This window comes from Lissotriton vulgaris, chromosome 5 (genome assembly GCF_964263255.1).
Source record: "Lissotriton vulgaris chromosome 5, aLisVul1.2, whole genome shotgun sequence".
NCBI lineage: Eukaryota > Metazoa > Chordata > Amphibia > Caudata > Salamandridae > Lissotriton > Lissotriton vulgaris.
In genome coordinates, this window is record NC_141693.1 from 850,435,954 (window position 1) to 850,453,762 (window position 17,809).

General features: G+C 44.4%; 1 protein-coding gene across 2 annotated transcripts in view; it reads left to right on the top strand.

Annotated features, from left to right (window-relative positions):
- Positions 1-1,633: 1,633 nt before the first annotated feature.
- LOC147711690 (uncharacterized) overlaps positions 1,634-17,809 on the top strand; it is a 104,703-nt gene continuing 88,527 nt past the window's right edge. Inside the window, exon 1 of one of the 2 annotated variants that reach the window (XM_086922401.1) lies at positions 1,634-1,799. In XM_086922401.1, the coding sequence (XP_086778527.1) occupies positions 1,730-1,799 (70 nt within the window). In that variant the 5' untranslated portion in view covers positions 1,634-1,729. The remainder of the gene's footprint in view (positions 1,800-17,809) is intronic. The other variant, XM_086922402.1, reaches the window with a different exon arrangement.

Consider the following 17,809-nt stretch of genomic DNA (forward strand, 5'->3'; position numbering starts at 1 on the left):
CACTTGATTTCAGTGGTATGAAGAGAAAATGTCTTGAGGGAGTCATGTTCACCACGAACCAGCGCCTTGCATGTACAGCTCATGACTTTTGCGACCTCTCTTTCGACTTTCATGCAAGACATTGTAAAATCAGTTATGTGAAATGTTAAGTCATTTTCCTAAATGTTCGTAGTTTCATACACCATTACATATTATTCAGTGAAGAAAATACTTCAACAATTTGAGGGAATGGGTGTGTACCTTTTTATTTATTTTGACCAGATAAAGTAAATACATTGCAGTCCATATCACTTATTTTGACCTTTGTTCAATGAAAATGTATAAATGTGGAGGCCTATTCCATTTTAGTTCAGAATGACATATATTCCTGCTTAAATATAATCTCTTAGTTATGTCTTCATTCCAGTATGCCATTCTTTTAACACTCTTCAGAAGAATTGACTGAATGTTGACCCAGCATGTTCAGATCCCAAGAGCAGAGTTCAAGGTACTACTGAATTACAAGAAGCTGCGGGATTCAGGATTCTATTCAAGAATCTACAGATAAGGAAAACCAGTTCTCCCCCCAAATTTGCCCTGAACACCAATCCTACTTTTAGAACCATTTAGGAGTCATACTACATGGTTGTCAGTGTACTCTGATATTTAGGGAGCTTCACACTTCAAAGGATGGAGTACAGTCAGTCAGGGGGGTGGAGGACATTACCTCCACCATCCGATGGACTACCGCCCTCAGGTTGTCCCTTGCAGATGCAGGGAAGATGAAAAGCCTTTTCCAGTCAAGTTTGTGTGATTTCAACCCAAACACGTACACTTGGCTTTAAAATGGTTTCTACAAGAAGAAAGAAATAAAAGTGAGGGGGCAAAGGCAGTGACTGACTACCTCAAAATGTTATGGTGCACCCAAAAACCACAGTATCTGAAATTACACAGGTTGAACCCCAAACTGGAGGTACCCCACTTCACATCTATGTTAGCACTATACAAACACACTCCACACAATCTTTGAGAATCTGGTTGCCCATTCATGGCACTCTACAAGTATTTACACAGAGTCAGCAGGCAGTGTCCTCACTTGGTTGTAGGAAAGAAGGCCATTACCCCAATGTTATTAGCTTCCACCAGTCATTAATCATGCTGTAGCCTACTCATAGGTATAGTAATCAACCAAGATAAAACAAGCACTTTTTGGGTGCGCCCCTATTGCTCAATGGAGTCTAAAATTGATGGTGAGCAACAGTCAAAATCATGTAGAGGGGGACTTGTGACACCAGACACCGATCAGGAAAATCAACCAGGTCAGCTGGATTGAGAAAATGAGATCTGCGAGAGCACAAGGCTATTTCACATGGACTTTCACCCTTCACATCAGTTAACAGGTGAGAGTTGATTGCCCACCTTCATTCTAGGATGGATTTTTCAGCCATGCCGCCCTTGAACAGGCAATGTATGCTATCATTGTAAAATGTATTTTGCAGTTTTCTCCTGTTTGACATTCTCTTTGGCTAAATCCAAATAACTTACTGCTGCAACTCGCTAAACAAACCCTAACATTCCCAGCAGGTGTCTGCCCCCAGCTGATTACCGGCAATTGTGCAAACAAAGTCCACTCAAAAGAGTGCACGTAAGCAGAGATCGGATATAAACCCATCGGTGACAGAGGGTTGTTTAAATACTGTGGACAAGACGAGAGTAGAGGTGTCTCTTCCTCTTTGAACCCAGTGCGGAGATGCTGTCCATTTTCAGGACGTTCTTGGTGGTGCTTTTGCTCACAGGTGCAGCGTGGAGTCTCCCTGATGGTAAGTCAACAGCAAATATAGTTCGTTTTATAATATATTTTAATTGACTTTCAGATATTCCTCTTTTTTATACATAAATATGTGCATTTTAATTTACGATTGAAAATGTTAATGTGCACGGGATCAGAAGGGATGAAGGCGTGAAATAGCATCATTCAAACAAACACTCCTCCTGTAAGGGGACTCATGGAATATGTCTGCTGCACATGAACCACCCCATTGGTCAGAATGAGAGAAGGAGGAGCAGGATGGTGCAGGACTAAATCACCAGGGAATTTTGGGGCATATTACCAAGCAATAGCGATAAGTATCGCTATTGCTTGGTTAGAGACAAATATTTACCGCTGAGCTGCGGCGATTTTTATCGCAAATAAACCTTGGTAATACCAAGGTTTATCGCAAATGCGATAAAAATCGGCCGCAATGCATGAATATCGCTGAAAAGTCAGCGATATTCATGCATTATAGAGCTAATGCTCTTAGCCATGTTATCCACCTTCCATTGGATAACATGGCTAAGAACTGCTCAGGGCAGGTGTTAGCTTTTGGAGATATTCGCGCTTAGCGCGAATATCTCCAAAAGTTGGTTATAGGAGATAGCGATGTAAGCGACTGTTTCCAGTCGCTAACATCTTGGCACGCCCACTTTGCATGTCATTAGTGATAAATATCACTGACATGCAAAGTGGGGCCCAAGATGGTCGCTATCTCCTACTAGCTGTCGCTAACTGGTGTTAGCGACAGCTAGGTAATAGGGAGATAATTTTATCTCTGCTTTTTTGGCTTTTAAAGCCAAAAAAGCGGAGATAAACCCCCTTGATAATATGCCCCTTTGACCCTAAGCAGCCTCAGCCTTCATCCTCTAGTGACTTCGACCAAGTGAAGCTCAAAGAATGAAAGTCCCAGCATGACCACCATGGGTGCAGCTCCAACTTCAGACCCGCAGAGCCGCTTCCTAGACACAGCTCATGCCTTCGATGCCAATTGGAATATTTTACAATAATAGCCGCAGGATGTATGATAGTACTACGCGATAATTTTGATTGCGGTACTTTACATCGCAGCTTTTACAAACGCAAATCGTTACAACGACTTGCGTTGGAGGGCGCAGATTCAGGAATATTATAGTTTTATATTCCAACACCAGTCCACGTAACAGCAGGGAAGGTGTTGGAATATAAAATTACAATATTCCTTAACCAACAGCGCCATCCAGCGCAAGTCGTAGTAATGACTTGCTTTGTAATGACAGCGTGATAAAGGTTGTGCGGGGTAATCACCCCGTTGTAATACCATAGCCGCAGTCTCGATTGCCCAGTGCAGCCTCCTCTCCTGCTTCTCCAAACCTGCAATGCCAAGGGAAACCTCCCCAAGTGTTGCATCTGCCCCCAATGGCCACTACATCCCCCCAAGGCACTACGTAATTTCCCCAGGTGCACTCCCAGCATTCAATGCCCTCTGCAAAGTTCCAAAGAACAGAAGTAACCTCCAATACCTGACAAACTCTCCCAAAAATCTGTGCCTTTAACATCCATTGTAATCGTCTCACATGCGGCCCCAGTTTCCCCATGCTCTGTTTAGCCTCTGCAGGCAAATACAAAGCTTAGGTGTGGCTAATCCAGCCCTCAATACCTGTTTAAGTCTCCCTATGAGCAGGTGAAGTTGCCCCAGTTGCGGCCCTTTTCCAGGTGTTACAATGCTGGAAGCGCCTGCGCTGTTTTTTTTTGCTGGAGCCTAAGCAAAGCCTTTGTTGCATGTGAATTGTAACTAATCAACAGAGTTACCAGGGGGCTCTAGGGATGGATCACACCTAAGATGTCCTGTTTTCTGGAAATGGAAACGTGAGCATCCCACCTTGCTAGTTTAGAGGCCTCACTGGGGTTTTCCCTAACAAAATCCCTCACCCACTTCCGGTGTCTTGCTTCTTCACTGGGTGTCTCTTTGCTGTGACCATCCTTTTGGTAATTTGGTAGTCATATTTGGGAGCTCTTAGCAGGCCGAAGAATACTGTGTAGAAAGGAAAGAGTGCTCTCTATGTTGATTGCGTTTCTTTTCCGGGATTAGCCTTTCCGATTAAAAATGTATCCAATCAGAGCTCAAGGAAACTGATCTGTTGGCTGCTCCTCTCATTTATGGATAAAATCAGTGTCCTGAAAAGGTTGTGCGTTCAAGCCCTTAGAGTAGTCAACCTGTCTCAGTCCCTAATCAATTTATAGAGATGGCCAAGGATATTCATTAGGACAGATCCTTGTCTCCAACAGTCACATAGTTGTGTGCCATATCCTAAGAAGTAGGTACTCTCTTAAACTAGGGAAAGGAAAAAAGGATACACCCGAGCTTGTCGGTGATGAACCGGTTACTGGACTCGTAATGTATTAATAACAGAAATATAAATTAATCTATGCTTTTCCCTTCTGACAACAGCCCTCTAGCTCATCACATGTACACTGACTGTCACATAATTAATCCATTCATGTTCTTCACACATTTTTTTAGTTTCAACCATAGACTGAAAGTGGTGCAGTCTACTGTGCTTAAAATATACAGCATGCGAGTCACAGTAAAAAAGGCATTCCCCACACCTACTGCTGCTGCAAATCCATGCCACAAGATCTGCTTAGTTGTTAGTGGTAGTCTTTTGCCACCTAACAAGGCCATAATCTCTCACTGTGCTATAATGGAGATTGCAATTACCTTCTTGATATTTTGATCCTCCATATTTGTGACAGGATATTCTGTCCACACGAAATGTCTGTCCTTGATATTCTGTCAGACAGCTGTATGTGATAATACAAGTGAGTCTCTCTGTTTTCTTTTTGATGGCTTTTGAGTCAGGCTCATCAAATCTCGCTAGGACATCCAATTCTTCCTAAAGTGGAAGAATTGTCCAGACAGGATATTGTCTTGCAAGGCTCTTGGGTGATAGCTGTCAAAAAGGAGAAACGAGCCTTTGTAAGTAATTCACTGATGAGTTTTTAATTTTTGGTAGAGAAAAGAAAGTCAAGGAATGCAATGCTGTGTTGTAGGTGATGATTTAAGGTATTGATTAACTGCATAAATTGTGTCAGTTCATCCTCATTTCCCTTTCAGATCATTTGGATGTCATCAATGTATCGTTTTCAAAGGAAAATGTTATGTTGCTTCTGGAGGAGTTTGTCAGAATCATAAATATACTTATTCTCAAAATCATGTACATATTGAAAAGCCAAGCTGAATGAGAATGTACCCCTCATAGATGCCCCACCCACTTGCGGTATCCATCGTCTTCAAACTGAAAGGAGTGTTGGTACTAGCTATTCCAGCTAGAGGGGTGTATCAGAACTTCTCACGCCAAAGACTTAATAAGCACATCATAGTCCGCATTTTGCAAATGCTAGTAGTGAATTGTACATATTGCGGTGCACCTTCAAAGAATTCACTCCAGCCTTTATGACACAGGGACTGATTTACATCTTGGTGGAACTGGTCCTGCTTTACCTTTTTTGATGGTTTCAAAGCCTGCCTACTTGGCAGTCCGCCCGCTCGATTTAGATGTTGGGTGGGCCTATGGACCAAAGACAGCCAAGTGCCACCGGCTCCGCCAGGATTTACCTCCATCGTCGACAGCACCATAGGCAAATGATGCTTTTGGAGGGAATACAGCCAGGATCACCATGTGCCTCTCCGTTGGGACAACTGTGTCTGGGATACCTCCATACTTGAGTTGGTGGATTTGAAGGAAATGAGGTTAAACATCACTTTTTTTTCTCTTTTTTACTTCTGTTTCTGCCTTGAACCCCATTGTCCAAGTCCATCCTTTACTGCTACAACTTGACCAAAACACTAATCTAGTCTTTTGTCACTGGAATCAAAGGTACATTTTTTACACACGTTGTTAGAACCGAGAATCGCGAGTTGGCTGAGGTAGGTACCTTAGGCCAAGTAGAGACCCTCTCTTCCATGACAGGAAAAGGAAGGACACCTTCTCAGATAACCCCTGCTCACACCCTTGGTAGCTTGGCACGAGCAGCCAGGCTTATCATCAATCAAATGTTAAAGTATTTGCAACCACGCTCCCAGTGGCCCAATGGTGAAACCACAAAAGGACTCCACACGAGTTTCATATAAAAACAAGTATAAGTTTAAATAAAAAGATATACAATGAGATCACAAGATAAAAATCCAACATATGCATTCATTCATTGATAACTTTATTTCGGTCAATTGACCATAAAAGTGCACATAAAATACATCAGCACGATCAGTAAAACAATACATATTCATAAAATGTTAAAAAAAGCATTAAACTGGTAGTTATCAGGGTACAAGGATAAAAGCAGTAAATACAACAATTGATTTAGTTTAAAAAAGTTTGTCTCCTGCGCCACATGCTTAAAAGATAGCGTGAGACCGCAAACACAATCGGAGGATGGGTGTCATAAGTTAATATCATGCAAGCCTGTGTAAAGTGCAAAAATCCCAAGTTCTTTAACTTCTTACAAATAGGGGTCAGCCACCATTTCCTGATGGCAGAATAGGCAGGGCAAAAAAACAGTACATGGGTTACATTCTCTTTTTTGTAATTACATGCAGGGCAAACTTCGATGTTAGTTTTTGCCCTCCTAGATGTAAAAGATCCAATAGGAAGAGTACCATGCCTTAACTGAAGATATAATTTTTGAGCAAACGGGGGTTCAATTGTGTCCAAGAATTCCTCAATTTTGGATTCAAATTTCACTTGGAGGAATTCAAAAGTTAACCTACCCAATGATGTAGAGCTCGCCTGCACCTGAGCACTCTGCTTGCTTATATGGGAGAGAAGTTCCTTCTTTGATATCCCTGGGCAATAAGTCTCTGGGTTTTCCCACAGATCCGGTAGACCTAGCCCGGTAATAACGGCGCGGATGTGCTGTAGCCAAGGGATCTTTTTGTGTATAAGAAGGGACAAAATCTCAGAGAACTCTGCTCTATAAGCGTCCAGTTCAGGAACTGACCACAGCCTCTTCCAGTACATGATTGGTCTTGCACTAATAATCTCTTCTAATGGGACCATGCCCAGATCAAGCCTAAGAGGAATCATAGGCGTACTGGGAGGTAACCCAACCAGGTTTCTCAGAAAAAAATGTTCTGCATTTTTGAGGTTCCATGTCTGCTTGTGCCCCCAAAGTTCAGTCCCGTAAATTGCTGCCATTCTCGCCTGGTGGCAATATATTTCCAGAGCTGGGGACACCGGCCTAAATGTTGACTCCCTAAAGACTTTACTTATACCCCCAGCAAGCTGGGATAGCTTAAGTGTGGATTTGGCAATCTGGGTGTTCCAATCAAAGTTCTCAGTTAGAGTAACACCCAGATAAACAAATGTTTTTACCCTTTCAAGGGGGGTACCATGTAGGACTGGTTTGGACGTACCCGCTTAGGGGGATTAAAAATCATAAACTTAGTTTTTCCCAGATTGATTTCTAGTCCCCGAAGCTCACAGAACTCAACAAAACCATCAAGAGTTTTCTGAATGCCCGATGATGTTCTAGACAACAACAATGTGTCGTCTGCGAACATCAGAGCGGGCACTCTACCCGTGACCAGTTTACGGGCATCGTTGTTAACCACACCATTCAAATATTCCACAAGGCCATTAATGTAAAGGCTAAAAAGTGTGGGTGCCAATACGCACCCTTGGCAAACTCCTTTTTGGACTGAAAACTGATCTGTGAGTTCGCCATGCCTACCACACCTGACTTGAGCAAAATTATTTATATGTAGCCTAGCTAGGACATTTAGTAGGTATGGAGGGAGTCCTAGGTCTGCCAACACCTTCCACAATTTGACGCGGAGAACCAGATCAAATGCCGCCCGCAGGTCCACAAACACAAGGTAGAGGCTGCCACCCTCCACCTTTGCTGTTTTCCAGTACAGGACCTACAGGCGAAATATCTGGTCTAGGGTAGATATTCCGGACCTGAACCCTGCCTGCAGTATAGAAAGGATCCCTTTATCTTCAATCCACCCAAGGATCCTATCAAGGATAACCCTCCCCATCAGCTTTCGTGAAGTATCAATTAGACTGATGGGTCTATAATTAGAAGGGATAAGCGGGCAGCCCTTTTTTAGAATGGGGACAATTTCTACTCCTAGCCAAGTAGGGGGCGGGTTTTCCCCCTGCACAATGCCATTAAATAAAACAACCAGATAGGGAGCCCAAATTTGCGGCTGCCCCCTAAACAAATCCCCCGGCAGATTATCCAATCCTGGGGCCTTGTTGGGGAGCAATTTGCCTATGGCTGTCCCAACCTCTGTTAAGGTGAAAAGTTCCACCAATACGTGGGGCGTAGAGACTTCAGTCAACCATCCACAATCCTCAGTCCCATTGATGCCCTGCATTTGCTGGGGTTCTACAGAGCTACGAGGCAAGGCGTCAGGCTCCAAAGTGCCATATAAAGCAGCAAAGTGGCTTTCCCAGATGGAAGGGGCAATATTGGGGGCAAGTGTCTGGGTATGCCCACTAATGCCAGTGGTGACAATGGACCAGAATAGTTTGGAGTCCTTATTCCTGAGTGCAGATCCCAACTCTTCCCACATTGCGGCTTCCCATTCCCTTTTAGCTTCACTAATTCGCTTTTTATAGGTAATGCGATGTATCCTAATGGTCTCGCTATCATTGGTTTTTAATGCTGTAAGCAAAGCCTTTTTGGCCTTCCTACAGGAACTATTAAACCATTGAGAAATCGTGGTCCGTATATTATTTGCCCTTCTTACTGGGTACAAAATATCTTTTAGTGTGGTTATGAATTTGAGTTGCCCTACCCAGATGCCCAGATTTCCCCATCTCTTCGATGAACGGAATAATGGTTTCATACAGTTCTGCGAGTTTGATAGTCGATGCTTGTAGATCTGGCCATTTAACCCTACGTCTACAGTTTGTTATTATTAGTGGCACAGTATCGGAGTAATTAGTCATAGTTGAGCCCTTCAGCCCGAAACTCCCTGGTTTAAGGGACAGAACTAAGGCATTGTGGTCACTGTCAGACCTTTCGATGACCCTAAATTCAGACAACCTATCCCAATGTTTAGCCTCCATAAAAATATAATCGATTATTGAGGTCTGATTTGATCAATTAAACGTGGCTCTCCCTGGTCTGTCAGGCTCCACCCTCCCATTGCAGGCTCTTTGCGAAGTAGCTAGCGCAAACGACTGCATTTGCAAAACAAGGGGTGTCCATGCCTTGACCTGAGGGGTCAGTGGTTCTGGGATGTTCCAAAGTAGATCTACATCATCCGATTCACCAAAGTTTGGGTCCATAAGGGGCTCAAAATGACAGTTAAAATCACCACCCAAGATTAATATAGTAGAGGGGTCAATCGATTGTATGAGAGTTAACAATGTTTCAATAGTTCTTGACTCAAGACCCCGCCTAACTGGCCTTGAATATACATTAATCAAGGCGATGTCTGGCCCATTTGGCAAGGTCAGCAAGACACACTGAACATCTATTGAGTTAGTTGGAATTGGTGTTACATTAACTCCCAAATGCGTGCCAACCCATATAGACAATCCTCCCGAGGGTCTGCCCCTAGCACCCATGCTTGCCAGAGTATCGTATGTTGCAAAACCCTGGACTACGCTTTCTTTAAGCGCCCAAGTTTCTTGCAACATGCAAATATCATGCAAGGCCATTAGGGAGCCCCACTCTGGAATGGGCAATTTACTCTTAAGACCCGCCACATTCCAGGATAAGATTTTGACTGGAGCTTCAGCCAAGTCTTGCTTAGTTGGTTCACAATCCAAAGGTCCAGAAAGATTGTTGGGAGCAGGGGAGCTAACTTCTACACCTTGGTCAGGCTCATGGTTCACCAATGGCCGTTCGTCAGAATAAGAGACAGTTACAGGTAGAATAGTTTGTACTGGTTTCAAGTTTTTTATTTTTGGACAAGTTTTTGTTTTACCAAGTGAGTAGTCAGTAGTGGGTAGCATGGTATTAAGGGGCTCCGTCTGTCAATCGCAGTCATCGAAGCCTGAAAAGGCGTCGAATCTATTTGCGACTTCCAGCTGGGTAAACGGCAACAAGTGGTCCATCCTCCCATTTCTAATTCTATGTCTCTTAAATGGTACAGTATCCCACCTGGGTAAGTTTTCGTGATTCACAGGGTTGAATACATGCGTCCTATACGGTTTGTTAAGATGTATAGGAAGGTTGGTCTGCGGGTAAGATAGGGACCCGGGGCATGTTATAGCGGTCACTAGAGGTCTTGGGTAAAAATATGTCAATTCACAGGGAACAATTGAATTTCCAGCGTTCCCTGGGGACCAATTTAGAATATATCTAACCGCTCCGGGATCTCTAAAGTTGATAAAAATTAAGTCCCCCTTTATGTCCTTTACTCTGCTTCCCAGCCATTGAAGTCGCCGAGCATGCAGGATTTCACCATTAATGTTGTAAGGAAGTGGTCGATTTTGACTAAGCCAATGCATATTTTTGTTTTTTAACTGGAAGAACCCTTCCCTTTTCCCATCTGGTAATATAGGGACTCCCGTAAGGACAACCACGAAGGGTACCGCTTCAGGGGGTAATTCTACTTGATGACCCCTGTGGTTACCTACTGAGTACTTCCCCTATCGCCTCAGCTTTCTCCGTTGTAGGACTTTTCTTATCTAACTTCTGTGCTACACTAACACCAAGTGATGCCGATTTTTGGACTGGTTTGGGTGGTTTTGCCCTATGCTGTTCAGAATTTTTAGGCTTGTTGATTTTATTTACACCTTTATGGGCAACGGGAGTGGGAGATAACACTATTGCTGGAGAGGATAGTGCCGGCTTCGCAAGGTTCTTAGTTAACCCAGCAGTATTACCAATAGCCAGCTCTAAGTTCTCTAACCGTTGCTCAACCCTCTTCAACCTCTCTATTACTGGTAGAATAAAAGACCTAATCATGTGTTCCAGACTTTCCAAAGGGGCAAGCGACAGTGCTTCCCTAGGCGGACAATGTAGAGGGGTGACTAAACCTGATGAGGTTGGTACTGTAGTTATATCAACTTTTGGGGTAGGTACACTTGAAATAGGGCCCTTTAAAGCTGGCCCAGTTGTTACAATGCCCTTCGAAGGTTTACCAAAGTCAGAATGGCTAATCTTCGTTCTTGGCGGATCACCACCCCTTTTTCTTCTTTTACTAGGTGGTGAGCCAAAAACTTTAAGCGTCACAGAGTTCTTAGTCCTCTTCTTAGCGGTCCCAGCTACTGGTAAAGATGACCTAATTCTCACATCAGATCCCATGGAAGAATTACTGCCAGGGAGAGATATGACATTCGTGTATAGATCAGTGGACACATCGGGTAAAGAGGAAGGTGTGTCGCGCAAGAGTATTGGGACGTTATCAGTAGAAAGAGAATCATCAAAGTCAGTGCGAGAGCTCACATCAGGTGAGGAAGTATGTTTTGAAAGGTCCACGGGAGGTCTCTTTTTCATACCTTCAACAGACCGTCGCCGTTCAACACGACGCTCGGCCAATACACTCTCCCTATCAATATCTTGGGCAACCTTAGTAAAATAATTATCCAAAATACCTTTACTACTTCCTCCTGCCTTCACCGGTAAGATTTTATCAATGTTCAGGGCCATGGTCCCACAATCCAAGGATACAAACCAATAGACCTCACAAGAATGTTAGGGGATAAGCCCAGCCCGGCCTCTTCTGGCCTCTGATGGCCACAGATGGCCCGCCCTCTGCCCGGGCTCAGCCCGGCAATACTCGCGCGCGTCCCGCGACGCAGAGGGAGTTCCGGTGCTTTAAGCGCCTCCGGGCGCGGAAATGGCCGTAGGTGGGCGGGGCGATGTCCGTGGTGCGTTCTGGGGGCTGTGGTCCCCCCCCCTCCGCGGCCGCGGTGATGAGGAATGCGGCGGCGGGGGAGACCAGGTGCACAGCCCGGGACAGCAGCGCACAGGCAGAGCGCAGATGTCACAGCAACAGGTAGGGTCCTTTGTGGCCAAAAATATTTGATACGGAGCTCCCACTCCTACGAGGGAGCTCCGGTGCTTTAAGCGCCTCCGGGCGCGGAAATGGCCGTAGGTGGGCGGGGCGATGTCCATGGTGCGTTCTGGGGGCTGTGGTCCCCCCCTCGGCGGCCACGGTGATGAGGAATGTGGCGGCGGGGGAGACCAGGTGCACACCCGGGACAGCAGCGCACAGGCAGAGCGCAGATGTCACAGCAACAGGTAGGGTCCTTTGTGGCCAAAATATTTGATATGGAGCTCCCACCCCTACGAGGGAGCTCCGGTGCTTTAAGCGCCTCCGGGCGCGGAAATGGCCGTAGGTGGGCGGGGCGATGTCTGTGGTGCGTTCTGGGGGCTGTGGTCCCCCCCTCGGCGGCCGCGGTGATGAGGAATGCGGCGGCGGGGGAGACCTTTGTGGCCAAAAATATTTGATACGGAGCTCCCACGGAGCAACATATGCGTATTTGTAATATACCTCCTAGCCAGTTATTAGGTCAGCCAGCTCTTGTAAGTTCTGACGGTATTAATGAGCAATTCTAGGTGATCCTATGCAGTCCTAATGCAAGGCTAAGCAGTTCGTAATGCAAGAATCAAGCACTTTGCAATGTGGCAGGGTATGCTCAGAAGTGAGTCCCTTGCTCACTTTGCCACTGGATTCAAGATAGCCTGGCTGATGAGGGTTATGAACCCGAAACCGGTCCCAGGATGCTTGTTTCCGGTCCAGGGAAGACATGGCTTGGCAGTTCGGGCTGGACTGTTCCCATGAGGCACAGGGTCAGACTGATTTGCATATAGCCATGTCTGAACTGGGGTGGCAGAGTGGGCTAAAGAACGGTGATGGATTAAACCCAGATCTTTTGACTGGGTGTGAGTGTTTGATTGATTCAGATGCTCCGTCCATCACCACCCCCTTTTGTACCGCAGGCCCACTAGCAGCATTTGCATTACCAGCCCTGGCACACATAGTGCACTTTACTAGGGACTTTACTAGTAAGGCAAACATACCAATCATGGACAACCAATTACCATTACACTTTACACAGGAAGCACTTTCACTTTGACACTGATCAGCAGTGGCAAAGTGCCCAAAGCATCTAAGTTGGCAACCCATGTCAGAAATAGGGTCTAGGGGAAAGCAAAAAGTTTGGGAAACTTTAGCCAAAAAGGGCCTAGTCCAACACACGTCTTACTAAGAATTGTGTTTTAACATTTCATTTAGCCTTGTGTATATTTACATTGCCCATACATGCTATAGTATTCTTATGTGTAATGAACTAGTGTTCATTTTACAACCTTTCATTGTAAAATGAACACAACTGTATTGAAACATTTGTTGTTGTTGTTGTGGTTGTGGGTGTTGTGTTTGTGGTGCATGTGGATGTACATTCAATGGTGTGTATATATTGTACGCATGCTGTGCTATGTGTATAAAAAGAGGGCTTAGCACCTTACCTGCTTATATTTTTGAGCCACACATCCTATATGTGCAGTGTCACATTGCAAAAGTGGTACCAGTCTCCACTCTCCTAGGGACTCACAGCACCAGGAAACAGCCTTTAGGACAATGCATCCACAGCAAAAAAATGAGTCTAGCAGAAATACCTTAATAATAATTATTGACTCAAACAGAAGAAATATGTTTGATCAGCCAACTAAATAATTTATGGCATAACCCATTAAATGATAAACTCATACAACCGGATTTTTTTCTGAAAACCAATTGTAGGCACTGTTTATATTCTCTTGTGTTTGTTCAAAAGAGAACAAATAATGAAATGCAATAAACATTCATTAAATATCGCAATATATACAAACATAAAATGTTAACAAAACAGCTAAAGTCACCTCTGTGACAGCATCTTTCATACAAAACTCAGTCAAGAATAGGTTATTCTAATCTTCCTTTTCTCAAAGTGCATGATCCATCAAAAATAATCTTAGGAGACAAGCAATATTTTTCTTTCTTTTTTCTGATGTAATTCCCAATAAGCAATCATTAATTCTCAATGTTCATATTTGGACTTGCTTCTCCAAAATGAGGGATAACATACCTTCTGTAAAGCGCACATTCACCCCAAAAGTGGTATCTTGGCGCTGAATAACAGATGCTTATTGTTACCCAACCCAATGGTGCTCATTTTATCGACCTCATGAAGGAAGTGACCTGATTCGGTCACCAATGACTGCCTCTCAACCTTCCATACCAAATGAAGACTTGGTCTGACAGTAGAGAATACAAAGCATTAACTGTTTATTAATATACACTCAGAGCGGAGCCCGATCTGCCCAGTCCCTAGGAGTACTACAGAGCGTCTGAAATCGGCAAGCATAGAGATACATTATTGTATGTTTCATGACCGGGCGAAGGCACACCCACAGTGGAATTTTCCAAGCAAACGCAGCTGGACAGTAAAATACAAAAAAGATAAGTTCCTGTTCTCATATTTCACATCACCTAATACAGCCCAAGTTCGTTTCACCCTGCACCAGATACCAGACAAGTGGGAGAGGGGCTCTATCTAGTAAGAAAGGTATGCACTAATACGAACTGTCTATTCATTAGTGAAGCAAAACCTAAGATTGCAGAAACTAAACGTAGCAGAGGCTTTTTCTCAGAAACAGCAATGGATTCGTTTTGATCATGATTCAAAAGGCGCCTGAATAGAAATTGGTGCAGTGAATGCTAATTTACATAGGGCAATGTGCAGCATGAACATTTCTATTCTAAAGGCTGATTGGACCTGCAGGGATTTGAACATGTGACCATGAGGTCGAACGCAGACCCCCTGCAGTAAACACATTAATCCACTAAGCCACCAGACCGCATAGTCAACATGCTTCAGCCTCTAATATACTTAAGGCCGCATCAGGACTGGTGGTAAAAAGTGGAGAGCAGGCAGTTCTCAATGTATATCACGACTTCAAACAACATTTCGAAAGACCTGCTGAATGTAATTCAGGACCAGGACAATAGACTAAGTGGGCGAGCCTACACTTGCCTTTATGATTTGTTTTCTGGCTTAGTTTTGTAGACATAAAAGGGTTTGTGAGCTGGAAAGGTAAATTGGGGTTTGAATTCCAGTGTTTCAGGAGGAGGGACACCTTTCCTCCGCACCAGCAATTCCATGGAGCGAACGTCTTGATGGATGCAAACAATGACAGAAAAACAGGGAAATCTAAATCAGCTAGGAGCAAACCTGCCGGCTTGATGGCAATGGAGTACTGTTAGCCAACAATTGAGTCCACCATGTCGATGGAGGTGTGTTGCTTACCCAAGTTTAGTCTGCCCTGTTCCCATGATGCACTGGGCCAGGGACAGACTGATTTGCATATAGCCAGGTTCTGAGCTGCGATGGTGCAGTGAGCTAAATAAAGGTGATGGATCAAGCCCTGATCTTTGGACTGGGTAAGAGTGGTCTGCTTAATTCAGACACTCTGTTCATCACCACCCCCTTTTCTGAATCGTTTTTGGCCACTATAGGTGTGGCAGGGTATACTCAGACATGAGTCCCTTGCTCACTGCACCATCAGGATTCAAGCAAGCCGGTCCGACGATGGCTGAAATGCCAGAAACCGGTCCCCGGAAGCTTGTCTCCTTTCTGGTGAAGAATTGGCTTGGTAGTTTAGTCTGCCCTGTTCCCATAATGCACTGGGCCAGGGACAGACTGATTTGCATATAGCCAGGTTCTGAGCTGGGATGGTGCAGTGAGCTAAATAACGGTGATGGATCAAGCCCTGATCTTTGGACTGGGTAAGAGTGGTCTGCTTAATTCAGACACTCTGTTCATCACCACCCCCTTTTCTGAATCGTTTTTGGCCACTATAGGTGTGGCAGGGTATACTCAGACATGAGTCCCTTGCTCACTGCACCATCAGGATTCAAGCAAGCCGGGCCGACGACGGCTGAAATGCCAGAAACCGGTCCCCGGAAGCTTGTCTCCTTTCTGGTGAAGAATTGGCTTGGTAGTTTAGTCTGCCCTGTTCCCATGATGCACCCCCTTTTCTGAATCGCTTACCCAACGGTAAACAGTCTGTTGATGCAGATGGTTGTTCAGCCAGTACACATCTAAATATGGTGGGCGGGACTCCTTCAACTCGACGAAGTACTTGAAATCACAACCAAGGAGGGAAGATGGGAGTACCACCAAGATCTAAATCAGGCACTCAGTCGTTCTGATGTAAGTTAGATGTGATGGCATGTGTGGGATTTGCATTTTTAGGGCTCGCCTGCTGTGCGCATGCGCATAGCTGGCGAAGCACTAATGTGGCTTATCCAGAGGTTAACCACCACTGGCGATTCCACTGGCGATTGCATGCAGTGCATGTGCTTTTTAGGTGATTGCGCAAGCGCAAGCCCTAAAAAGCGCGTTCACAATACCACCAGCCGCCTGCCTGCCTTGCATTACCACATCAAAGGCAGCCCAGCCCCCCTCCCACAAGCTTCTCAGCATGTGCTCTGCCTCAGGCCGGCATTTCTCCTCCCCTCGGGCAAGCAGATAGCCGCAATAACACCCTCGCTGCTCAGCTTTCTTCTCAATTTCTCCCCGTTTCCACTTCCCATTAGGAGCCCTTCCTCCCCCCACTTCGTATGCTAGCCTTCACTCTAGCAATGGCAGTGCTTTCACTTGTTACAAAATCAACCACTTTAATGGTAGTCAGTGGACTAATTCAATTCCGAATATTTGTTTCGAAATCTAAACTTTAAGAAAGCCATACGTGATTACACAAAATGCAGATCTTTTATTTTGTGCTTTATTTTATTGCATAATGCATCCCGGTGTCAATTCTGGCGAAAGAACACATTTTGCACAAAAAAGATGAAAAAATAAATTTGGTGCGAACAGCTGCTTGCGTTCTGATTGTTCATGTTGTTCCTGTGATATAATTTTGTAGCGAACTGCTGCATAATTACTCAACATGGTATAGTTTTACAATTTTTTCCAAATCACACCGGCGTAATTTTACATTTGCTCAGCCCCTGGTCTTTTTAGAGCAAGTACACAGAGACTCAAAAGTGAACTCCGCTGACTTTAAAGCATCCTGCTTCAAATGCTTGAGACTGCTCTAATCGCCTGTAGTTTTATATTCCCATAGCTGCCGCTTGATTTAACGACACCTGGAATAGCGCCGTAAAGAGCACTTGAAGTGTAGTGAAAATGCTGTATTGATGTCGGCGTAAATGCAGTTTTTGAGTTTAGGTTACTTGATGAAAAGAAGAGATTGAAGAATTATAAGAATATGTGACTTTTTTGGGGACCTTTTATATAGCGTGAAACTGACTCGAAGGTATTGGGGTGCTTTACCTGAGCACCAGTTACATTACAGAAAGACGAGTTTATTTTTTTTCTCTCTCCGGAGATTGAGTGATTTGCCCATAATCACAGGTTGTTGAGCCAATGCCGGGACTCGAACCTGGTTACCCAGCTCCAAAGTGGGTAGCTCTGCCCCATACACCACATCCTGGCACATTTTAATGAAACACTGCCATACCAAAAATAGATGTTTTGTTTTTATAGTGTGGAGGTTACTGCACTGCTGCAAACATTGCTGTGGTAGGTCGATCAAACACGCGCTTGTATTTTTAGATGCACAGATTAAAAGGTGAGTTTTTCACATACCCTTGACAGGCCTTTAAACGAAGCTTAAAACGTGAAACAGTGTTCATGGACAATGCAGCATTAGTATGTTGTTTTGATAACCGTCCAATAAACCGGTCCTGTGCTTTGCATTGTTCACGCCGTGTCTCTTCCTGTACAATATATCAATAGCTGCCAATTAGGAGGGCTAAACCGGGCCTTCCTGATTCGAGCTAAGCTGCTTAGGTTTAACGGCAATTGCATTTTGAAACTTTAAAGGTGTGTAACTTTTTTTAATTTTTTTTTTATAAGTGCTATAGCCTATTTTATTTTGTCTTTTGGTTAATATCAAGTAATTGGTAACTATATTGACACACAGGAGCTAATCCGTTCTACCATCTTCAAAAGGACATTGAGGCCTGTGAAGACTTTGAACTCTTCCCCTGGGGTTTGACACCCACACTCAATACTT